At 42.7% G+C, this 23,373-nt stretch overlaps 1 protein-coding gene across 1 annotated transcript; it reads left to right on the plus strand.

Annotated features, from left to right (window-relative positions):
- Window positions 1–9,022: 9,022 nt before the first annotated feature.
- Window positions 9,023–20,767, plus strand: LOC139262773 (extracellular tyrosine-protein kinase PKDCC-like). Its single transcript, XM_070877923.1, has 7 exons — window positions 9,023–9,634; window positions 11,703–11,825; window positions 12,721–12,992; window positions 13,223–13,302; window positions 13,382–13,489; window positions 14,891–15,067; window positions 20,670–20,767. The coding sequence occupies exons 1-7, from the start codon at window positions 9,023–9,025 to the stop codon at window positions 20,765–20,767; spliced, it is 1,470 nt and encodes a 489-aa protein (XP_070734024.1).
- The last annotated feature ends 2,606 nt before the right edge of the window (window positions 20,768–23,373 follow it).

Here is a 23,373-nt window from a genome sequence, read left to right on the forward strand (position 1 = left end):
TCACTGTGCTGTCAACAGGTGGAGCTATAGTTTGCTTTAATTTTATAGTTGGCACTCATTTGATTTCTGTAAGAAAAGGGTCTGATGGTTTCCTAACAGTCTGAATTATCAATTTGCAGGGAGCACGTTCATGCACTTGCTATTTAGTAAATCTCCACAGTTAGAGGTATGACAGATAAGAAGTTGAAATTACCTTATGAATAAAATTAAAGCTAATCCAAGTGCAACTTATTTCACATGCCATCTAAAGCTAATTTTCTGCAAATGTACATTTAAAAATGCAAGATAAAGAAAGAACTTGCATTTATATAGTGCCTTTCATGGCTGTAGGCTCTGAGCTGCCACACAGCTACTGAAGCACTGTATTTTTAAAGTGTAGTAATTTTGTAATGTAGGGAAATGTGGCAGTCAATTTGCACACAAGGTTCCACAAACAGCTATGGGACACTTGTTTTAGTGAGGTTGGTTAAGGGAAAGTTGGTTAAGTGGCCAAGATACCAGAAGAACTCCACTGATCTTTTCAAAATAGTGCCATGGGAGTTTTTACAGCCACCTGAGAAAGTAGACAGGGCCTTAGTTGGCAACTAGTAATTGGTGGGGTGCCATAGGAATCAGTGCTGGGACGCCAACTATTTACAATCCATATTAAGAAGGGACTGAGTGTAATGTAGCCAAGTTTGCTGACAATACAAAGATGAGAGTAAAAGCAATGTGTGAGGAGGACACAAAAAATCTGCAAAAGGACATAGACAGGCTAAGTGAGTGGGCAAAAATTTGGCAGTTGGAGTATAATGTTGGAAAGTGTGAGGTCATGCACTTTGGCAGAAAAAAATCAAAGAGCAAGTTATTATTTAAAGGGAGAAAGATTGCAAAGTGCCACAGTACAGCAGGACCTGGGGGTACTTGTGCATGAAACACAAAAGCAAGTGATCAGGAAGGCCAATGGTAACTTGGCCTTTATTGCAATGGGGATGGAGTATAAAAGCAGGGAAGTCTTGCTGCAGCTATACAAGGTTTTGGTGAGGCCACACCTGGAATACTACGTGTAGTTTTGGTTTCCATATTTACGAAAGGATATACTTGCTTTGGAGGCAGTTCAGAGAAGGTTCGCTAGGTTGATTCTGGGTATGAGGGGGTTGACTTATGAAGAAAGGTTGAATAGGTTAGGCCTCTACTTATTGGAGTTCAGAAGAATGAGAGGTGATCTTATCGAAACGTATAAGATTATGAGGGAGCTTGACAAGGTGGATGCAGAGAGGATGTTTCCACTGATGGGGGAGACTCGAACTAGAGGGCATGATCTTAGAATAAGGGGCTGCCCATTTAAAACAGAGATGAGGAGAAATTTTGTCTCTCAGAGAGTTGTATATCTGTGGAATTCGCTGCCTCAGAGAACTGAGAAGCTGGGATATTGAATAAATTTAAGACAGAAATAGACAGTTTCTTAAACGATAAGAGGATAAGGAGTTATGGGGAGTGGGCGGGGAAGTGGAGCTGAGACCATGATCAGATCAGCCATGATCTTATTGAATGGCAGAGCAGGCTTGAGGGGCTGTATGGCCTACTCCTGTTCCTATTTCTTATGTTCTTATTAGTTTAACATATCATTTGAAAAACAGTACCAGCGAGGGCACAGCCAACACATCAGAACAGTGCTGCACTGAAGTGTCAGTCTGGATTTTGTGTTCTAGTGCTGGAGCATGACTTGAACCTACAACATTCTGAGTCAGAGGTATGAACACAACAACTTAACCAAGGTTGACACCTTAGCTAGGATATTTGCTTCTATTATAAAATTTTGTTATTAATAATTAGATTATTAAGACACCCAATAGTTTCATAAATATGGCAGACATTAACTATTAGATTATGTTATGACTGAGAGGTCACCAAAGATAGTATTTATTTAAATTCTATATCCTTCATTCATGGTAATGACAAGGAACATAGGTACAAGATAATGGTAAGCCACACATTTATAGCCTAATGTGTTAGTTTTAACTACACACATGTCTACAATAGGAGTATTATTTGCAATAGTAAAACAAAAATATCATACAAGAAAGTTGACAATTAATCTAGCCCAGGCTTATCAAATGAAAGCTGATCTCTCTGCTGGCTTTAAGGATCCTGTCTTAATTGAGTTCTGGGGAGTCTCAATCCAGTTTCTAGTGAGTAATGATCCACAGCACAAAAGTGCCCTAACTTGTCTCTAATTGGCAATCTCACACAGAAAGGCAAATTGGAAAATTGTCAAGGTGACTTATGCTCTTCTCAGGTTGAGGCTGAGTCCCATTATTCAAGACACAATCAAGGTTCTTATTGTGTTCCTAATACAGATGAGGCTGCACACAGGGAGGTTAAAGTACCAGTGACCTCAGTCTTTAATAAGACACTCCAGAATGAGGAACAGGCCTTAGGGGCCGGCTTATATACAGTGCTCCCAAGGGATGCTGGGATCCCTTGGGACTTCAGGGGATGCGCTCCCTGGTGGTGGAACATGGGAATGCATGCTTTACAGATACATGACATCGCTCCCCCCGCAAAGTCAAAGTGAAAACTATTTACAGCGGTCAGGAGCCTTTCTTTCCCTGGTGGACTGCCTCAGTACAAATGTCTGTTCTGATGTGTTGGCTGTGCCCTCGCTGGGCTGGCGTGTTGTTGGCCCTGCAGAGCCACGAGGTGAGCCTGGCCTTGCTGGGCTGTTGGGCATGATGGGTTCGATTTCCTGGTCCGGCGTGGTGTCGTTGATCCTTTGGGTGTGTGTTGTGGGCTCGAAAAAGGTGGTGTCTGCTGTGGGTTGTTCAGGGCAGTCTGTGAACCGCAGCCTCATTTGGTCCAGGTGCTTTCTGCAAATTTGTCCATTGTCTAGTTTGACTACAAACACCCTACTCCCTTCTTTAGCTATCACCGTGCCCGCGATCCACTTGGAACCATGTCCATAGTTTAGAACATACCCAGGGTCATTCAGATCAATTTCCCGTAACATAGTGGCACGACCATCATTTACATTTTGTTGCTGCCGCCTGCTCTCTACCTGATCATGCAGGTTGGGGTGAACCAGCGAGAGTCTGGTTTTAAGTGTCTTTTTCATGAGTAGCTCAGCCGGGGGCACCCCTGTGAGCGAGTGGGGTCTCGTGCGGTAGCTCAGCAGTACTCGGGACAGGCGGGTTTGGAGTGAACCTTCTGTGACTCGTTAAGGCTCTGTTTGATGGTTTGTACTGCCCGCTCTGCCTGCCCATTGGAGGCTGGTTTGAATGGGGCCGAGGTGACATGTTTGATCCCATTGTGGGTCATGAATTCTTTAAATTCGGCACTGGTGAAACACGGCCCGTTGTCACTGACCAGTATGTCAGGCAGGCTGTGGGTGGCAAACATGGCCCTCAGGCTTTCAGTGGTGGCGGTGGCGGTGCTTCCCAACATTATTTCACATTCAATCCATTTTGAAAAAGGATCCTCCACCACCAGGAACATTTTACCGAGAAAAGTGCCCGCATAGTCGACATGGATCCTCGACCACGGTCTGGAGGGCCAGGACCACAAACTTAGTGGTACCTCTCTGGGTGCGTTGCTCAACTGAGCACATACGCTGCATTGCCGTATACAGGACTCGAAGTCAGAGTTGATACCGGGCCACCACACGTGGGATCTGGCTATTGCTTTCATCATTACTATACCCTGGTGTGCGCTGTGGAGATCCAAGATGAATGTCTCCCTGCCCTTTTTTGATAGCACTACGCAGTTACCCCACAACAGGCAGTCTGCCTGAATGGACAGCTCGTCCTTTTGCCACTTGAATGGCTTGATTGGCTCTTGTATTTCAACCGGGATGCTGGCCCAGCTCCCATGCAGTACACAGTTTTTTACTAGTGACAGCAGAGGATCTTGGCTGGTCCAACTCCTAATCTGGCGGGCCGTGACAGGTGATTTATCATTTTCAAATGCTGCCATGACCATCAACAAGTCTGCGGGCTGCGCCACCATCAACAAGTTTGCAGGCTGCACCATTTCCACCCCGTGGTGGGCAATGGTAGCCGACTGAGACCATCTGCACAGTTCTCGGTGCCTGGCCAGTGGCGGACGGTATAGTTATACGCTGATAGCATGAGTGCCCACCTTTGCATGCGGGCTGAGGCATTAGTATTTACCCCCTTGTTTTCAGCGAACAGGGATGTGAGGGGCTTGTGATCGTTTTCCAGCTCAAATTTGAGGCCAAACAGGTACTGATGCATTTTCTTTACTCCGAACACACACGCTAATGCCTCTTTCTCAATCATGCTGTAGGCCCTCTCGGCCTTAGACAAGCTCCTGGAAGCATAAGCGACAGGTTGCAACATCCCTGCAATGTTAGTTTGTTGTAATACACACCCGACTCCGTGCGACAAGTCTTTTACACGGGTTATACAATACAAGCAGCTTGTTGGAGCATAAAATGTTTCTGGCTTTCTCAAAAGCAATTACTTGTTTTTTTCCCCATACCCAGTTCTCTGTGCAAAAACACATGTAGGGGCTCTAAGAGGGTGCTTAACCCCGGTAGGAAGTTACCAAAATAGTTGAAGAGTCCCAGGAACGACCGCAGCTCCGTGAAGTTCTGTGGCCTGGGCGCATTCCTGATAGCCTCTGTCTTGGCGTCTGTGGGCCGAATGCCGTCCGCCGCGATCTTTCTCCCCAAAAACTCCACTTCTGTTGCCATGCAGACGCATTTCGACCTCTTCAGCCGCAGCTCTGCGCGATCCAGTCGCTGGATGACCTCCTCCAGGTTTTGTAGGTGCTCGGCAGTGACCCGACCCGTGACCAATATGGCGCCCTGAAAGACCACCGCGTGTGGTACCGACTTGAGTAGGCTCTCCATGTTTCTCTGGAAGATCGCTGCAGCCGACCGAATTCCAAACGGGCATCTGTTGTAGATGAACAATCCCTTGTGCGTGTTGATGCAGGGGAGGCCCTTCGAAGACTCCTCCAGCTCCTGCGTCAGGTAGGCCGAAGTTAGTTCGAGCTTGGTGAACGTCTTGTCTCCTGCTAGCGTCGCAAATAGGTCGTCTGCCTTAGATAACAGGTATTGGTCCTGTAGCGAGAAACGATTAATAGTTACTTTATAATCGCCGCAAATCCTGACTGTGCCATCACTTTTGAGTACTGGAACAATCGGGCTGGCCCACTCGCTGAATTCCACTGGGGAGTTGATGCCCTCGCATTGCAGCCTGTCCAGCTCGATTTCCACTCTCTCCTTCATCATGTGAGGTACTGCTTGCGCCTTGTGGTGAATGGGTCGTGCCTCTGGGATCCGCACCTTCGCCCCGGAAAAGTTTCCAATGCCTGGCTCAAAAAGGGAAGGAAATTTGTTAAGAACCTGGGTACATGAGGCCTCATCGACATGTGATAGCTCTCGGATGTCATCCCAGTTCCAGCGGATTTTGCCCAGCCAGCTCCTTCCAAGCAGTGTGGGGCCATCGCCCGGGACATTCCAGAGTAGCAGTTTGTGCACCGTGCCCTCGTAGGTGACCCTGACCATGGCGCTGCCCCGGACAGTGATAAGCTCTTTGGTGTATGTTCTCAGTTTCGTGTGGATGGGGCTCAGGGCTGGTCTGAGTGCCTTGTTGCACCACAGTCTCTCAAACATCTTTTTACTCATGATGGATTGCCTAGCGCCAGTGTCCAGTTCCATGGCTACGGGTAAAACATTGAATTTTACGTTTAGCATTATAGGTGGACATTTCGTCAAAAATGTGTGCACCCCGTGTACTTCAGCATCTGCCTTCTCTCTCTGAGGCTCGAAATTGCTTTGATCCACCATGGACCGATCTTCCTCTGCCAAGTGGTGGTTAGCAGGTTTTGCAGAGCTTGCAGCTCATTTGCAAGCTCATTGGAGGTGCCCCATTGTTCCACAGCTCTTGCAAACATACCCTTTGAAGCAGCATGAATAGGCTGAAATGGAAGCCTCCACAATGCCAACAAGGTGTGAATTGCCTTGCATTCATCCTTTGTTGGGGACTCTGAGCCATCTGGGTCACCTGAGGCCTGCTGGCAGTTGCAGACTCGTGGTTTCTGCCCTGTACATTTCTGCTCACAAACACAGTTCCAGTTAATTTATGTCATTGCTAGCACTTGTGTGCTGAGAGGTTTGTTTGGTGTTATTACTGGTGGACATAAACGCCTGTGCTATCGCAATAGCCTTACTGAGGGTCGGTGTCTCTACAGTCAAAAGCTTTCGTAAGATGGTCTCGTGGCCAATGCTCAGCACAAAAAAGTCTCTGAGCATTTGCTCCAGGTAGCCATCAAACTCACATTGTCCTGCAAGCCGCCTTAGCTCGGCGACGTAGCTCGCCACTTCCTGACCTTCAGATCGCTGGCACGTGTAGAACCGATACCTCGCCATCAGCACGCTCTCCCTCGGGTTAAGATGCTCCCGAACCAGTGTACACTGCTCCTCATACGACTTATCTGTGGGTTTCACTGGAGCCAGAAGATTCTTCATGAGGCTGTAGGTCAGTGCCCCGCAGTCTGTGAGGAGGACCGCTCTTCTTTTTGCAGCGCTTCCTTCTCCGTCCAGCTCGTTGGCTACAAAGTACTGGTCTAGCCATTCGACATATACTTCCCAGTCCTCACCCTCCGAGAACTTCTCCAGGATGCCCACAGTTTGCTGCATCTTTGTGTTGGATTCGTATTCTCGTCGCCAGTTATTGTGTTCCTAACACAGATGAGGCTGCACACAGGGAGGTTAAAGTAACAGTGACCTCAGTCTTTAATAAGAGACTCCATTGTGAGGAACAGGCCTTAGGGGCCGGCTTATATACAGTGCTCCCAAGGGATGTTGGGATCCCTTGGGACTTCAGGGGATGAGCTCCCTGGTGGCGGAGCATGGGAGTGCATGCTTTACAGATACACAACATCTCTACTTTGCATAATATGTGCTACACGCAACCTTGAAGGTATTTTAAAAATTAACACAAGGTGTCTGAAGTGAAAACCACTATCACGCGTAACTTCATGAGTACAAATTTCACAACTTTAGGAATAAATCAATTTATTAAAAAAGAAAATATAGTTAATATAGATGCAGTTTCTCAAAATAATTCAACCACAGATGGATTTAAGTATGAACTGGATACAAGACCCACCGATTATATAGCCATCTTTTTTTAATCCAAAGTTGCTTTGAACAAATTTGAAGTTTTTTCCAAAAAGGTATTCTTATGTATACAGTTGAAGAATATATTTAAAAAAAAATCTTTGACTGCAACGATAATGTGCATTTGTAGATCATGTTTAACATGGAAAATGACCCAATGTGTTTTACATGGGGAGGGAGAAGTAAAATAGAATCATAAAATAGTACAGCACAGAAGGAGGCCATTCAGTCCATCGATTCTGCACCAGCTCTTTTGAAGAGCAATCCAGTTAGTCCCACTCCGCCACTCTTTCCCCATAGCCCTACAATTGTTTCTCCTTCAAGTATTGATCCAATTCCTTTTTGAAGGCTACTATTAATTCTGTTTCCACCACCCTATCAGGCTGTGCATTCCAAATCCTAACCACTCAGTGTGCAAACAAGTTTTCCCTCATGTCGCCTCTGGCTCTTTTGCCAATCATCTTAAATCTGTGCCCTCTGATTATCAACCTTTCAGCTTTGGAAACAGTCTCTCATTATTTACTCTATCTAAACCCTTCATGATTTAAAATATAATATAACTAGATAAATGATGAGCTATGTAGAGGTAAGATTAGGATGTACGATGGAATGTTTGGTTGGAAAGATGGATTTTGGGAATGTTTTAAAAGCTGGAGAGGAAAGTAATGAAGCAGAGGGGTTTAAAGAGGGAGTTCCAGAGAATAAGGCTAAGGTCATTTCAAGCTCTGCCACCAGTGACAGTGGGATGTACAGGAGAGCTGCATCAGAAGACTGAAAGATGGAGGAGAGGGATATAGGCTAAGGGAGAGTGTAGAGGCAGGTAGATTTGAAAATTATGATCCAATTTTAGCCGGTGAGGATGGGGATGATGGGTGAACTGTGTGGGACAATTTGCTGGCAACTGAGTTTTGAATAGGTTGGAGTTTTTATAAAGGTTGGAGGATGGGAAACCAGAAAATAGAAATCAAAACAACAACTTACAGTTATATAGTGTCTTTGGCGTCGTAAAACAGGAGCAATAATCAAACAACAGTAGAGCTACCAATGGCATGAATGAAGGGTTCCAGCAACAGTAGAGCAGACAATATCAGGGAAAGAGCTGTCTGTTGATGGAACGAACGTGGGGTTTGAAGCTTAACTCGAGCGGAATGCCAACATTTTTCACAGTACGGGTTAGAATGCAGAGCTGTGTGAAGCAAAGCTCTCCTACAGATTTGGAATCCAGTGGTGTTGGTTGGGTGGGACTAACGACTCATAGAATCCAGGGCTATTTCCCCAGGACATCTCCAGTAAAAAGACGCAGAAGATTAGCGTCAATATAATGTGAGATGTCTTCAGTTTTTGGTCCAGCCATTGTTACCGCATATGGATCTTATTGCGTTCCATCCATAACTATTTAGTTAAACAAGGGAGTCAAAATTTTACGATGTTTGCATTTAAAATATTAATGTCAGTTCAGGCAATATTTAATGTTTAGAAGTTATCCACATCAATAAAACATTTAAAGTAAAGCTATTTTTAAAGTTTTTAATCGTAATTTTCAGCGAAACACAAACAGGACATTTATCTTCAAGGGCACGCCAGTAGCAATGGACCTGGCGTGTTAAATATCCACAGTCAATCCTTCCCTTAAATAACGTAACAATGAGATAGCAAGAAACGAAAATGTAAATTACAGTTCAACATCAGTTAATTGGCTGGACAGTGACGCGCCCAGATATTGGTGTGTGTACAGTATTGGGGTGGGAGGAGCAGGTCGGAGACACGCCTCCGGGGTGCTGGAAGGATCGGATATCTGGCATGGATTGAGAACAGTTGGGTTTACTGTGACAGGCGGTTACAATCAGATCCAGCGATGCCATTTCAGCAGTGGCCCGGCACAGGATTGCCACGATGAGAAAGCTTTGCGCCGTGTCTGTTTCTGCAGCTCTCTTTTTCACTTTAGCGCTTCTGATTCTGAGCTTATCAACCAGCTCTCACCGGCGAAGGGCTGTCGCTGAAAGAAGTTGGGGTTCGGACACACACGAGTCGCTTTTTAACCCTCGGCGACGTGAGCTGGTGGACGAAATCGAAGAAAGAGTGGAAGAAATTATTCGTTACCAAGAACCTGTTCGCCGACCACAACCTGTGGGGGGTTCTGATCCCGACCGTGTTCGAGAATCCTCATTCGGAAGGTCTCACACTGCCAGCGATGTCTTCAGTGTTTTGTGGGAGAAAGCGAGAGGAGCTGATGATAATCGGATCAGGGGGGCTCTCGGGTGCAGCGACTTCAGGAATATCACAGGAATTGAATTCCTGGGCTCTGGTTATACTAAAACTGTTCTCAAAGGGAATTTGCAGGACGGCACTGGCATCGCCCTGAAAGCTGTTAACAGCCAGGGGAACGAAGTCATGCGCTGTATACGGCGTTATGGGCAAGCTAGGGATTGCTACAGACTGGCGGCTTATAAAATTATTAAGGAAATTACTCTGCTCCAAAAGCTTCGGCATCCGAATATCATCCAGGTAACCGGAGCTACTGCTGATTTGTGGCACAGATTGATTCTCATTACAATCAGTCTTGACACTTGACACAATTAGTTTGAACCTATCTCTATTTGTGAAGTGCCTGGGGACATGTTTTTCTTAAAGTTAAAGGCAGCTATTAATATAATTCGTTGTTATAATAAATTAATTTATTTGCAGACATAACATTTTAATTTAATAAAATAGCGAGGCAATTGGCAGCTTTCACAATGAATATGATTGGTGTTTATAGATAATCTATATGTGGTATAACTGTATTCGCGTTATGCAGTAGTGACAGTAATCGCGCTTTATTCATTTAAGGCTGAGTTGTGAGGTACATAACTTCATTTATCACTGTTCTAAAGATTAGGTAACACATTGCTTGCGTTCGCATTGCTTCAATTTTACATTAAACTTTCAGGGTTGATTTATGGAGTTTACAGAAAAATTGACCCAATCGCAGAATTCCATCTGCAAAATACTGGTAAAAGTCGCAGAATGTCAGAATCAGAATTGAACCTGTTCAGTCACTGTAAACGAATGGCTCAAATTGTAAACAATTAGGTTGTAATCCAAAAGTCATGGAAAATAATCCAGGAATCCTGTACAATAGAAATAGAATTTGCCTCATCGCCCAGTGCTTTTGTTGCTCCTATTCCAGTATTCTCACTTTATTTTGGTCAGTCACACCCTGGATAGAACAGTACAAACCACTACCAACAATTCCTTTCTTATCCCTGTTGTGTTTGAATACTGATTGGTTTTAACTGGACGGGTTTAATAGAACCCTTATTCGTTCACTTGTTTATATTGTATGTGATCGTTTTTTATGTGAGCAGTGTTGCATTCCAAAGGAATCCAACCTTATTAGAGGTTTCAGAAGTTTGTTAGTGGGATTAGGGCCCGGAGTTTCCGCCATGGGTGCAATCGGCAAATTGCGCCCAGAATGTGCCTGACACTGCGCTAATTTTGGCGAGGTGAAGTCACGCCCAAGTTTCCGTGCAAACTCATTCGCATAAGACCAAACATAAAATGTCCCATGAAGCAACGCAATCAAGCAGCGTAATCAAACATAACCGATTCACGAACGGAACATAAGAAATAGGAGCAAGCCGAAATGTGCTTGGATGGGGTAGTGTAAAGGGTAGGGTAGGGGGTCCCAGTCAGAGTGAGGCTGGAGACCACATGGCAAACATCACTTATCTCTCTGTTTCAACTAATTGATATTTCTGCAGCAGCAGGGCAGTGACTTCAACTGACGACTGGTGATGTGATTAACACGGGATTAATGTGAGGAGGGTACCTGTGCATCTGAGCACAATGTGACCAACCTCCGGAACGAGCGCAATGAGTAGAAACTTGCCTTTCCAACCTGGGGACATGCCCAGTTTTGTGGGTGGGGACTGGTTCAGGTGAAGGGGCTGTTGAAGTAATGCAAGAGATGGCGGATACTTAAGCATAAAGTAGTTAGTTATGCGCACAACTCACTTATGCTTAAAATTCCACGATCTTTTGCGCTAGTTGATTTGAGTCTGCCAAAATGAGGGTGTTATTGGGTGGAAATCGTATGGGAGCTCTTGGCCTCTGTATTTAGGCCCAGTGCTGTCTATGCCCTAAGCTTACCACCTCCTTTATGATGCTCCTTAAAACCCACCTCTTTGAGCAAGAACATAAGAAATAGGAGTAGGCCGCACAGCCCTTGAGCCTACTCCTCCATTCAATAAAATCATGGTTAATCTTTGACCTCGACTCCATTTCCTGGCTGATCCCCATATTCCTTGATTCCCCAAGCTTTTGCTCACCTCTCCGAATGTCTCCTTTTACTCACTGTCAATTTATTTGTCTGATTACACATCATGGGACTTAGGACTTTTAAAAACTATGTTTAAAGGCGCTATATAAATGCAAGTAGTAGTTCTGTGTTTGATGAAAACAACCCCTAGGACAGGAGAAGTTTATCATTGCTATCTATGATGTTGACATGAAAGCATTACATAGACTTTGCGTCCTCTATTGTGTTTTCGGCGTGCAGTTCCTATCTAATTTAGCTTTTGTCCCCATACAGTTGTACGGTCAGTGCTACGATAATAGTTTGGAAGATGGGCCTGTAATAACCGCGGTGATTGAACTGGGAACTCCAGTGGAGATGATTAAGCTTTTGCAAACTCCCTGGGAAGAGAGATTTAGGGTAAGAAAACAAAACCTAATTATCAAGAAGTTCTCGGCACTAAACTGGGCAAGACTGGAGTTATCCTGTGTGCCAGTGGTCTGGAGCAGATGTCTGTGGAGAAAAAACAATTCTCCATTAAAACACTGCAACGAGGAGGTGGCACACAGGAGAATTCAACATTACCAATTCTGCTGTAAATGAAGCCACTGTTATAACACAAGTGACAACCGACTGCCTGAACCACCGGCATTTGTCAGTTTCACAAAGACCAGTTGAAACTGATCCGCTCTGTCGATGGAGCTGGATACACCAGGTGAAGGTTAGTTATTAATAGATTCTAAATTAGTATTCAGTCAGGCAAACACACTCATAGGAAAGGAATACCGTTCATACAAGTGTTGCAATACAAGACTAAACAAATCAATTCAAATGTGGTCGAAACACTCATTCAATCTGTTGTAATTATGTATTTGAAAGTCACACTGTAACACTAGGATTATATTTTCCCCACCGAATTTCTCGCTTCCTCGTCTAAAGAATGCGGCTTTCTGCTGGGCCATGGTTCCCTCTGGTATCTGACCCAACCGCCCATTCTACACGCGTGAGCCTCGATGGTGAGCACGGGAGCCGACAGCTATCCTAGTCTGTTCGGCTCAGTATTACACTCAGAAGATATACTGAACCATGGCAATGTCCCAAGAAGAGCTTTTTTTATAACTGCTAGCCAACTGCTTAATATTAAAGCAGGGCAAACGACAACAATTAACAGTACACAAGAAATCTCATGCAGCATTTCCGCTTCTAGCTGCCAATGAATGCACCGCTTCGTGTTGCAGGTGTCTCGATTCTTGCGTGTTCGGGGGTAGATGGTATCCTTCCGGTGCTGTACTATGCTGCGTTGTATCTGTTTCAGATCTGTCTGAGTCTGGTGAAGCTGCTCCATTATTTGGCTCACTCGCCTCTTGGCTCGGTGCTTTTGTTGGATTTCCAGCCGCATCAATTTGTCATTGTGGACGGAGAGCTCAAAGTAACGGATTTGGACGATGTCAGCACGGAAGAACTTTCCTGCAAGACAGACAGTGACTGTGTCCTGGAGTTTCCCACCAGGAACTTCAATCTTCAATGTGGAGCAGAAGGGAAATGTCAAAGAATAAACGAAAAGAGAAACCTTTACAACGCATTCAGGTATCTACAGACCTGGGCGCTGCCCTGGGCTTATTGCAAGTTAACGCATTTCCCGTACATTTTTAACTTTTGAAGTTCATTTTAATACAGTCTTTAAAACTGAAATTCTAATTTCCATCCACAAATTGATTACATTCACTTATATTATACCCACGTATTAATAAGCTTTCCACGTTGTGTTGTTTTGACTATGTTTTCTCCATTAATGTTTTCCATTTCCGTTTTTAAAGATTTTTCTTTACATACCTGCTGCCCTACAGTGCACCCTCTGCCTTAAGACCTCTCCTGTGCGAAATTATGAACGCAACAGGTAATTACTGCCTTTACTTGCATTTTTCCATGAAGTAGCGGTAACGTCGAAAATTGAATGTGATTTATATTACCCACAGGAGACCTCCGATATGGGATTAATAAAACGCTAGAAACTTTTGAAGAAGTGTTGCATCTTTACAAATCTGGATTGCATCGTATTAATCGTTCTCAGTCCTGGCTGGAAGGTACTGCTTTGGATTTAATATTCTTACTCCCTCCCCCAATTTATTATTTCTTCAGCGGGGACAGCAAGATCTTCTCAGATACAAATCCTCCTTGCAGCTGATCTCAGCATGTCCCGCAGCGATGTGAATCAGCCTTCTAATAGCATATCACACTGGGCAGATACCGATGGAAAAGAAAATACAGATTTTATTTGTATTGGAGCCAATGTGAACTTGCATCATTATACATGGGCCAAATACACATTTGCAACATCAATAAAAATCTTAATATAGATCCCAATCTTTCTTATGGGGATAAGTAGAGATATTTTGTGCTTAAGCATTTGATACAACATTCCATGAATTATCCACCCCATCTAAAGTAATTTATACAACTCTTTTTAAGTGCAATAAAAATCATCTGAAATGATTCAACAGGTTTTCTCTATATCCTTTGCAATATTTTCAGTGTATTTTCCATTTATGTCCATCTCAATTTCATATCTCCACTGCCAAGATGGCAAGGAGGCAGTTTGTTTCCAGGCCAGTATCAAATCTCTGTTTGGATGGCTACAATGAGACAAAAGGTACCCTGCAGACAACATAATCCTATTTTGTTGCTTTTTTTCTCCTTCCTTTCCACATAGATGCCACAGCCTTTGTTTGGCACTTTGATGCTCATTGTAGCTCAAATGATGAATTGAACAATGTGGGGAAATATAATCCAGTTTATTTATATCAGGCACTGAGCACTGGTGCGCCAATAAACGGTGCTACTGTGCTACCTGTGTTTTATGCCAAGCTATTATATGTGTCATTTTTTTCCCCTGTTTGGAATTTACCAATATGGGAACGGAGTAAGATTTCACTGAGTGCAGAGAAGGCTTTGTGGCACTGCAGTGACTGCGCAAATTGTAAGCTGTGTCCTCTCCTTTAATCCCATACACATTACACGTTTGCGTTTACATCACAAAACTGTGGAATAAATTTCATATCAAATCACTAAAAATCAAATGGTCCATTTATATCACAAGTGTGTAATTTAACTTTTGTCAAAGTTTTTAATTTGTTGTCGGAGTACATCTATGGCATCACAACCACTGGTCAAGATGTAATATGCAAATTATGGATTTGTTCACCTATACTTTTATTTGCAATACATTTGATGAACTTACCCTGTTGATCAGGTGATTTTAAATACTAATGTGTTTCAGTTATTATTACTGACCATGCTTGAAATTAAGGGAGCACAATTAGGCTTCTTCTACATTTGGAGCACCTAAATGGATCCAGAGTCATTTCAGATTTTGAATTCTGAAGTTGTTCAATTCAGATTTGAATGTAACTTCAGAGCTCAAACGTGCTGATGCATGAAAGGTGAATTGTGCAGGATATAACACTTTTGCTATTACTGTCTTGCAGGTTATAAGATATTTGAGGGATTTCGCATTCAAGAAAATTCAGACTACAAATGTTGGCCATCTTACAACCATCAGGGTTGTTTGCTGTCAGTCCATAATAAAGAGGAGGCTGCAGCAATCTGCCACTCTCAACAACAGTGCCAAAGCTTCATTATTACCCAACAGACAACATGGCCTGGTACAGTTATACATTTCCACTCTTTGGTGCAACTGATAGCGACTGTAATAAGGACCAATTGAAATGTGCTAGCACAGAGAATTTGATAAATTTGGAATTACACAGAATGTACAACACAGAAACAAGCCATTCAGCCCAATTGGTCCATGTTGTTGATTATGCTCCACAGGAGCCTCGTCCCCACTTACTTCATCTCACCCTATCAGCATATCCTTCTATTCCTTTCTCCCTCATGTCTTTATCTAGCTTCCCTATAAATGCATCTATGTTATTCGCCTCAAATACTCCTTGTGGTAGCGAGTTTCACATTCTAATTCACATTCTAGGTGGAGGAATTAACTGTGCAAATAGATGTTAACAGATATGATGTGATTGGGATTACAGAGACGTGGCTCCAGGATGATCAGGGCTGGGAACTCAACATCCAAGGGTATTCAACATTCAGGAAGGATAGAATAAAAGGAAAAGGAGGTGGGGTAGCATTGCTGGTTAAAGAGGAGATTAATGCAATAGTTAGGAAGGACATTAGCTTGGATGATGTGGAATCTATATGGGTAGAGCTGCAGAACACCAAAGGGCAAAAAACGTTAGTGGGAGTTGTGCACAGACCTCCAAACAGTAGTAGTGATGTTGGGGAGGGCATCAAACAGGAAATTAGGGGTGCATGCAATAAAGGTGCAGCAGTTATCATGGGTGACTTTAATATGCATATAGATTGGGCTAACCAAACTGGAAACAATACGGTGGAGGAGGATTTCCTGGAGTGCATTAGGGATGGTTTTCAAACAATATGTCGAGGAACCAACTAGGGGGGAGGCCATCTTAGACTGGGTGTTGTGTAATGAGAGAGGATTAATTAGCAATCTCGTTATGCGAGGCCCCTTGGGGAAGAATGACCATAATATGGTGGAATTCTACATTAGGATGGAGAATGAAACAGTTAATTCAGAGACCATGGTCCAGAACTTAAAGAAGGGTAACTTTGAAGGTATGAGGCGTGAATTGGCTAGGATAGATTGGCGAATGATACTTAAGGGGTTGACCAGTGGATGGGCAATGGCAGACATTTAGAGACCGCATGGATGAACTACATCAATTGTACATCCCTGTCTGGCGTAAAAATAAAAAAGGGACGGTGGCTCAACTGTGGCTGTCAAGGGAAATCAGGGATAGTATTAAAGCCAAGGAAGTGGCATACAAATTGGCCAGAAATAGCAGCGAACCCGGGGACTGGGAGAAATTTAGAACTCAGCAGAGGAGGACAAAGGGTTTGATTAGGGCAGGGAAAATAGAGTACGAGAGGAAGCTTGCAGGGAACATTAAGACGGACTGCAAAAGCTTCTATAGATATGTAAAGAGAAAAAGGTTAGTAAAGACAAACGGAGGTCCCCTGCAGTCAGAATCAGGGGAAGTCATAACAGGGAACAAAGAAATGGCAGACCAATTGAACAAATACTTTGGTTCGCTATTCACTAAGGAGAACACAAACAACCTTCCAGATATAAAAGGGGTCAGAGGGTCTAGTAAGAAGGAGGAACTGAGGGAAATCCTTATTAGTCGGGAAAGTGTATTGGGGAAATTGATGGTATTGAAGGCCGATAAATCCCCAGGGCCTGATGGTCTGCATCCCAGAGTACTTAAGGAGATGGCCTTGGAAATAGCGGATGCATTGACAGTCATTTTCCAACATTCCATAGATTCTGGATCAGTTCCAATGGAGTAAAGGGTAGCCAATATAACCCCACTTTTTAAAAAAGGAGGGAGAGAGAAAACAGGGAATTATAGACCGGTCAGCCTGACATCGGAAGTGGGTAAAATGATGGAATCAATTATTAAGGATGTCATAGCAGTGCATTTGGAAAGAGGTGACATGATAGGTCCAAGCCAGCATGGATTTGTGAAAGGGAAATCATGCTTGACAAATCTTCTGGAATTTTTTGAGGATGTTTCCAGTGGAGTGGACAAGGGAGAACCAGTTGATGTGGTGTATTTGGACTTTCAAAAGGCTTTCGACAAGGTCCCACACAAGAGATTAATGTGCAAAGTTAAAGCACATGGGATTGGGGGTAGTGTGCTGATGTGGATTGAGAACTGGTTGGCAGACAGGAAGCAAAGAGTAGGAGTAAATGGGTACTTTTCAGAATGGCAGGCAGTGACTAGTGGGGTACCGCAAGGTTCTTTGCTGGGGTCCTAGCTGTTTACATTGTACATTAATAATTTAGACGAGGGGATTAAATGTAGTATCTCCAAATTTGCAGATGACACTAAGTTGGGTGGCAGTTTGAGCTGCGAGGAGGATGCTATGAGGCTGCAGAGTGACTTAGATAGGTTAGGTGAGTGGGCAAATGCATGGCAGATGAAGTATAATGTGGATAAATGTGAGGTTATCCACTTTGGTGGTAAAAACAGAGATGGACTATTATCTGAATGGTGACAGATTAGGAAAAGGGGAGGTGCAACAAGACCTGGGTGTCATGGTACATCAGTCATTGAAGGTTGGCATGCAGGTACAGCAGGCGGTTAAGAAAGCAAATGACATGTTGGCCTTCACAGCGAGGGGATTTGTGTACAGGGGCAGGGAGGTATTACTACAGTTGTACAGGGCCTTGGTGAGGCCACACCTGGAGTATTGTGTACAGTTTTGGTCTCCTGACTTGAGGAAGGACATTCTTGCTATTGAGGGAGTGCAGCGAAGGTTCACCAGACTGATTCCCGGGATGGCGGGACTGACATATCAAGAAAGATTGGATCAACTGGGCTTGTATTCACTGGAGTTCAGAAGAATGAGAGGGGATCTCATAGAAACGTTTAAAATTCTGACGGGTTTAGACAGGTTAGATGCAGGAAGAATGTTCCCAATGTTGGGGAAGTCCAGAACCAGGGGTCACAGTCTAAGGATAAGGGGTAGGCCATTTAGGACTGAGATGAGGAGAAACTTCTTCACCCAGAGAGTGGTGAACCTGTGGAATTCTCTACCACAGAAAGTTGTTGAGGCCAATTCACTAAATATATTCAAAAAGGAGTTAGATGTAGTCCTTACTACTAGGGGGATCAAGGGGTATGGCGAGAAAGCAGGAATGGGATACTGAAGTTGCATGTTCAGCCATGTACTCATTAAATGGTGGTGCAGGCTCGAAGGGCCGAATGATCTACTCCTGCACCTATTTTCTATGTTTCTATGTTTCTAACCACTGTCTGGGTAAAGAGGTTTCCCCTGAATTCCCTATTGAATTTATTAGTGACTATCTTATATTTATGGCCTTTAGTTTTGGACTACCCACAAGTGCAAACATATCTATGCCAACTCTATCAAACCCTTTCATAATTTCATAATAGTAAGACCATATTAGAATCACCATTGCTTGTTCTGCTTACATTTTCTGAACAGTATCTGCTCTGTTTCATGACTTACTAGATTACAGTTTTATTCTCTATCCAGAGATGCACCAATTTGCCAGAATGCCTGAAAATTAGCCATAGGCAGCCAAACTGCTCAGGGTTTTAGGCTGTTGAGATTCAAAGCGCGTTCATCTACATGCCACTGGTCTTGGATCTACTGCTGTTAGATGCAAGCTCCCCAGCATTACAAATAAGCATTTGTCACCAGAGCCAGAAAAAAGGTAATGTTTATGGATAGACAGTTTCTGGAAAAGCCACCTCAAGAGCCTGGGCTGCAGCCAAATCTATCCTCATCAGCTGTGGCAACAAACCCTTGTTGGGAAACAATTTATGCAATACAGGTTTGGGGGCACTAGTCTCTGTAGGACTGCAAACTGATCGGAGATAAGAATACTTACCAGGTTGATTAAAAACTATTTATGCAAGGGGTTTGGGGACACTATTCTCTGAAGGACTGCAAACTGATTGGAGATAAGAATACTTAACAGGTTGATTAACAATATGATGGAGGCAGGAATAGGGCATGCAATTAGATTATAGTTTAATAACTCTGGACAGGAATATTTACTTTATGACTTTGCATCCAATTACCTTAATTGTCTAGCACAATAGCTTGGCAAATATGGGGCTTAAAATGAGATTTATATGAGTAGAATGACGGCTTTTAACACAATAAACACAGCCAGCAGAGACTTTATAACGTATTTACAGCACAGAAACATGCTTTGAAAGGAGTTGAATTTTCTTTTTGGATATAGGGACTGAGCACATGGGAGATGGGAAAAAGAACATTCAATATTGATAGTGTGTTAATGCATATAGCTGTTCAGTAGTTTCATCTTTATACATTGCTGCAAAGTGGCTACTACTTCACTGCAATGCTAAAGATGCTGAGCTAAAAAAAATCAATCCAATTGATCTCCCAACCTGACTGGTAGTTTGAAACCCAAATTGCGGATCTCTGGCAGCAGTGTAAACACAGTCTTCTGCAGCTGAGATCTCCAAGGGCAAAGCCAAACCAGGATAAGGGAGAAAAAAAAACATTAATGTCTAAGATGATTCCCCAATTGGTTGCCCCTTTTGGATACAATATAAAAAATATTTTAATGGCCACAAAATTAACGGAATTGTTTTGCGTGCATGTTTGTGACATCACCATGCAAACATCATGATGTGAATCTAAGTAATCTTTAGCAATTCGTTTTGGGTTTTGGAGGTGCCAGTATAAATCAGCCCTCCAAACCCAAGGCAAACCCATGAGGGACTCACCAGTTTGAATGCACTGTGAATATTTTTAACTACTTAGTCATGATATTCCCATAGGTTTTTTAAAATTGCAATATCTATTGCACAACAATTATTTTCAGCAAAACCCTCCAATTATGTCATTTACTTATCATAGTATACCTTGAGTAATTTAAAAAAATTAAATCGGAGATTTAAGGACCAGGTATTCAGCATCAAACTGAGTAGTATCGACTTTAGAAGGGAGTTATAGAATCATAGAATGGTTATAGCACAGACGGAGGTCATTTGGCCCGTCAAGCTCGTGCCAGCTCTCTGCAAGAGCACTTCAGCTAATACCACTCCCCTGCCCTTTCCCTATAGCCTTGGAATTTTTTTCCTTCAGGTACTTATCCAATTCCCTTTTGAGAGCCATGATTGAATTTGCCTCCATCACTCTTTCAGGCAGTGCATTCCAGATCCTAACCACCCGCTGCGTAAAAAAGTTTTTCCTCATGTCACCTTTGGTTTTTCTGCCAATCACCTTAAATCTGTGAGTTGTGGTCATACTGATTGCATATGGTTTTCTTATGTGCAGGAAGCCAGAACTTCACACATATATGGTCAAATGTATTTATGGTGCATTGATTACTGGGCTACAACAATTCATGGAATTACTCACAATGAAAAGAGCCAGTGGGATAGTTTTCTGTATTTACAAATTAAATGGGATAGTGATTGCTTAAGATTGTGTGTTTACTTTAAAAGTTTAGGTAATATTTATAAATTAGAATAAATAGTGGCTGTAACCAATTGCATGGTACGACATGTTCAAGACCACCTCCTCTGGATGGTAACCTCTATACAGATGGCAAACTTTTGATTTGTGCAAAATCAGGAATGTTAATACTAAGCGGGGCATTAGTTAAAGTTGGGAGCTTAATATAGCCAGATTAATAACTGTATTATTTTTCTACAGGGCGGTACTTGGTGTCATTCAGAAGCAGCACTGATCTGATATGGGATATTAATTCAACTGTCTACATGAAGTCTAGTAGCTTAAGGGCACTAATGTGAAGAATCAAGAATATAAGAGTAGTTCATCTTGAAAGAATGAAACTAATTACAGATTCAAGAATTAAATGCATTTTCAGTTATTCATACTACTGCTGTTTGATCAATATGCCAGGTTTTCAAAGACTTTGTGACTGGAACCTAAGTGTGAGAATGTTGAAATTATCTACTCTAAAGAAAGAAGAATGTGCTATGATCACCAGTCTGAAGACACTTACTGAAATATTATTCAATGATATGAGTCTTCAGGGAATGTTTCCTAATTGGTATAGGTGGTAGAACCAAACGGCTAGTATTGCAATACTATTTAAGAAATAATTATATATAAATTTGTTTCCAGCAGAGTAGCACGCCTGCTTTTACAACATTTGCAACGAGGGCTGGTTGATCCAACTGCATTTGCAATCTAAGGTTATTTTTGAGTTTACCCTTGAGGTGGCAACAGATGAGGTGTTCACTTTAGTTGATCTGGTAACTCAGTAGGTAATCTACCTAGTGGATTGGTACTGGACCCTGCAGTCCTAGTTTTGATCCTTTTCCTGTGCTGAGTTATCAGTCTAAGATGGGGGAAGTAGAAGTGCTACAATTGACCTCAGCATCTCCGGCTGGAGAGGGGCGTTAACCAGAGTCCCCCAAATCAGTTGCCATTCAGCGAGAAGTGTGCATATAGATGCCAGCTGAGGATGGGGCTGGACTTGGCTGTGCTGAAACGGCTAAGGCTCACACATGAAGAACAGTCACATGGATACAGAGGGGCACAACATCATATAAAGTGTTGGAGAGTAACAGCATGGGTAGTTATGAAATTTGGAGGAGACAGGGAAGAATGGGTCATAACCCTTGCCAAAACAAATTGAGGGGAGGAGAAGCATTTCCACTTAATAAGAATTAGGAGCAGGAGTAGGCCATTTGGCCCCTCGAGCTTGCTCCGCTATTCAATGAGATCATGGCTGATTTTCTACCTCAACTCCACTTTCATGCACTATCCCCATATCCCTTGATTTCCTTAATAGCCAAAAATCTATCAATCTCTGTCTTGAATATACCCAAAGACTGAGCATCCACAGCCCTCTGGGGTAGAGAATTCCAAAGATTCACCACCCTCTGAGTGACGAGGTTTCTCCTCATCTCAGTCCTAAATGGCTGACCCCTTATTCTGAGACAGTGAGCCCTGCTTCTAGACTCCTCAGCCAGATGAAACACCCTCCCTGCATCTACCCTGTCAAGCCCTAGGAACATACACGTGTAGGAGTCTTTTGAAGGAAAACTGAAGGTGGGAGAGTCTCTAGTTCTACAGGACATTTTCAGAAAAGATTACTGGAATAGGATTGAATAATGACCTTACAGGTTACAGATGTATTTTCAATGAAAAAGTATAATATGTTTAAAATTTTCATTTCAAAACTTATACGTTATGCTTTTCTGAGTATGGAAAATAAAATTGCATTTACAGAAGTAAAGGCAAAAGGGAGTTTTGTTTTACTACACAGCCACCAGAGAATCACATGCCAAACAGCTAATATTACTAAATATAGAAAAATGTAATTTTTAAATTGAAGTCGGGTGGTAAACTTAATTGCCTTCATCAAAATAGTGTAAAATCATTTCTTATAATATTCATTATAAAGTTGGTTACAGTTGCATTCCTTACACTTTATTAAAGAAAACACAATATAATTGTGACAATTGTTACAAAATTGTCATCTACGTAACTATTCCACTTTCCTCAGAAAGGAAGCAAAACAGTTCCCATAAGCACTAGATGCTATTGTCAGTCCTCTTCAATTCAATTGTTTTTAAAAAGCTGGTAGGATTGGGTTCTTCCAAAAACACTTTATGGGGACTAGTATAATTTAAGAGAAATAAACTGGGAATTTTGTGATAAGAATCCACTATTAAGTTTATAAAATGCCTTTGTTCAACCTCTGACCTTTTTTAAAGTGCTCTTTTAAAAGCTGCTAAAAATGGTTTAAAATGCACATTAGGTTGGATGTTTTCAGTAGGCAGACATTTCTGAGGGAGATGGAAATGAAAAAAAGAACTCTGTTGGAGTTATTAAGCCTGCAAGAATTTAATTAACTCCACCCACCTGCAAAAAATAGCTTTACACATTGTCCCTGCTGTAACCTTTAGGGTTAAAAATTCGCCAACCTTGCGCCCGTTTTTTTGGCGATATTTCTCTATTTTTGGCGAAAAACAGTGATCCGGGAAATTCAGAGAAGTCTCGTGGCAGCGGTTTTTAAATACCGCTGGGGAGAGGACCGCCGCCATGCAAGACTCGAAATATCGCTTTTGCCAAAAATTTAGCTCACAGTGCACCTGTATTAAGGATGAAAAAAAACACCAGGTAAAAAGCTGCGTCGCAGCCCTTGAAGCAGCAAGTGTGAAGACCTGCAAAAAAGGAAAGTTAAAGTTTTTATAAATTTTTTTGCAGCGATTCTCTAGTTAAGTGCCTTGTGAATGTTTTGTGATTTTGGTTTTTCACAATTTTTGGGGGGTGTTTTCCCCTCTCGCAGCGGTATTGGTCTCGGAGTAAAGTTGCAGAAAATTCGCAGTTTGCGCCACGAATCCTTGTGCAATGCCGATTTTTACCACTGCGCAAATTGAAA

This window comes from Pristiophorus japonicus, chromosome 4, assembly GCF_044704955.1.
Source record: "Pristiophorus japonicus isolate sPriJap1 chromosome 4, sPriJap1.hap1, whole genome shotgun sequence".
In the NCBI taxonomy this organism is placed as follows: Eukaryota; Metazoa; Chordata; class Chondrichthyes; family Pristiophoridae; genus Pristiophorus; species Pristiophorus japonicus.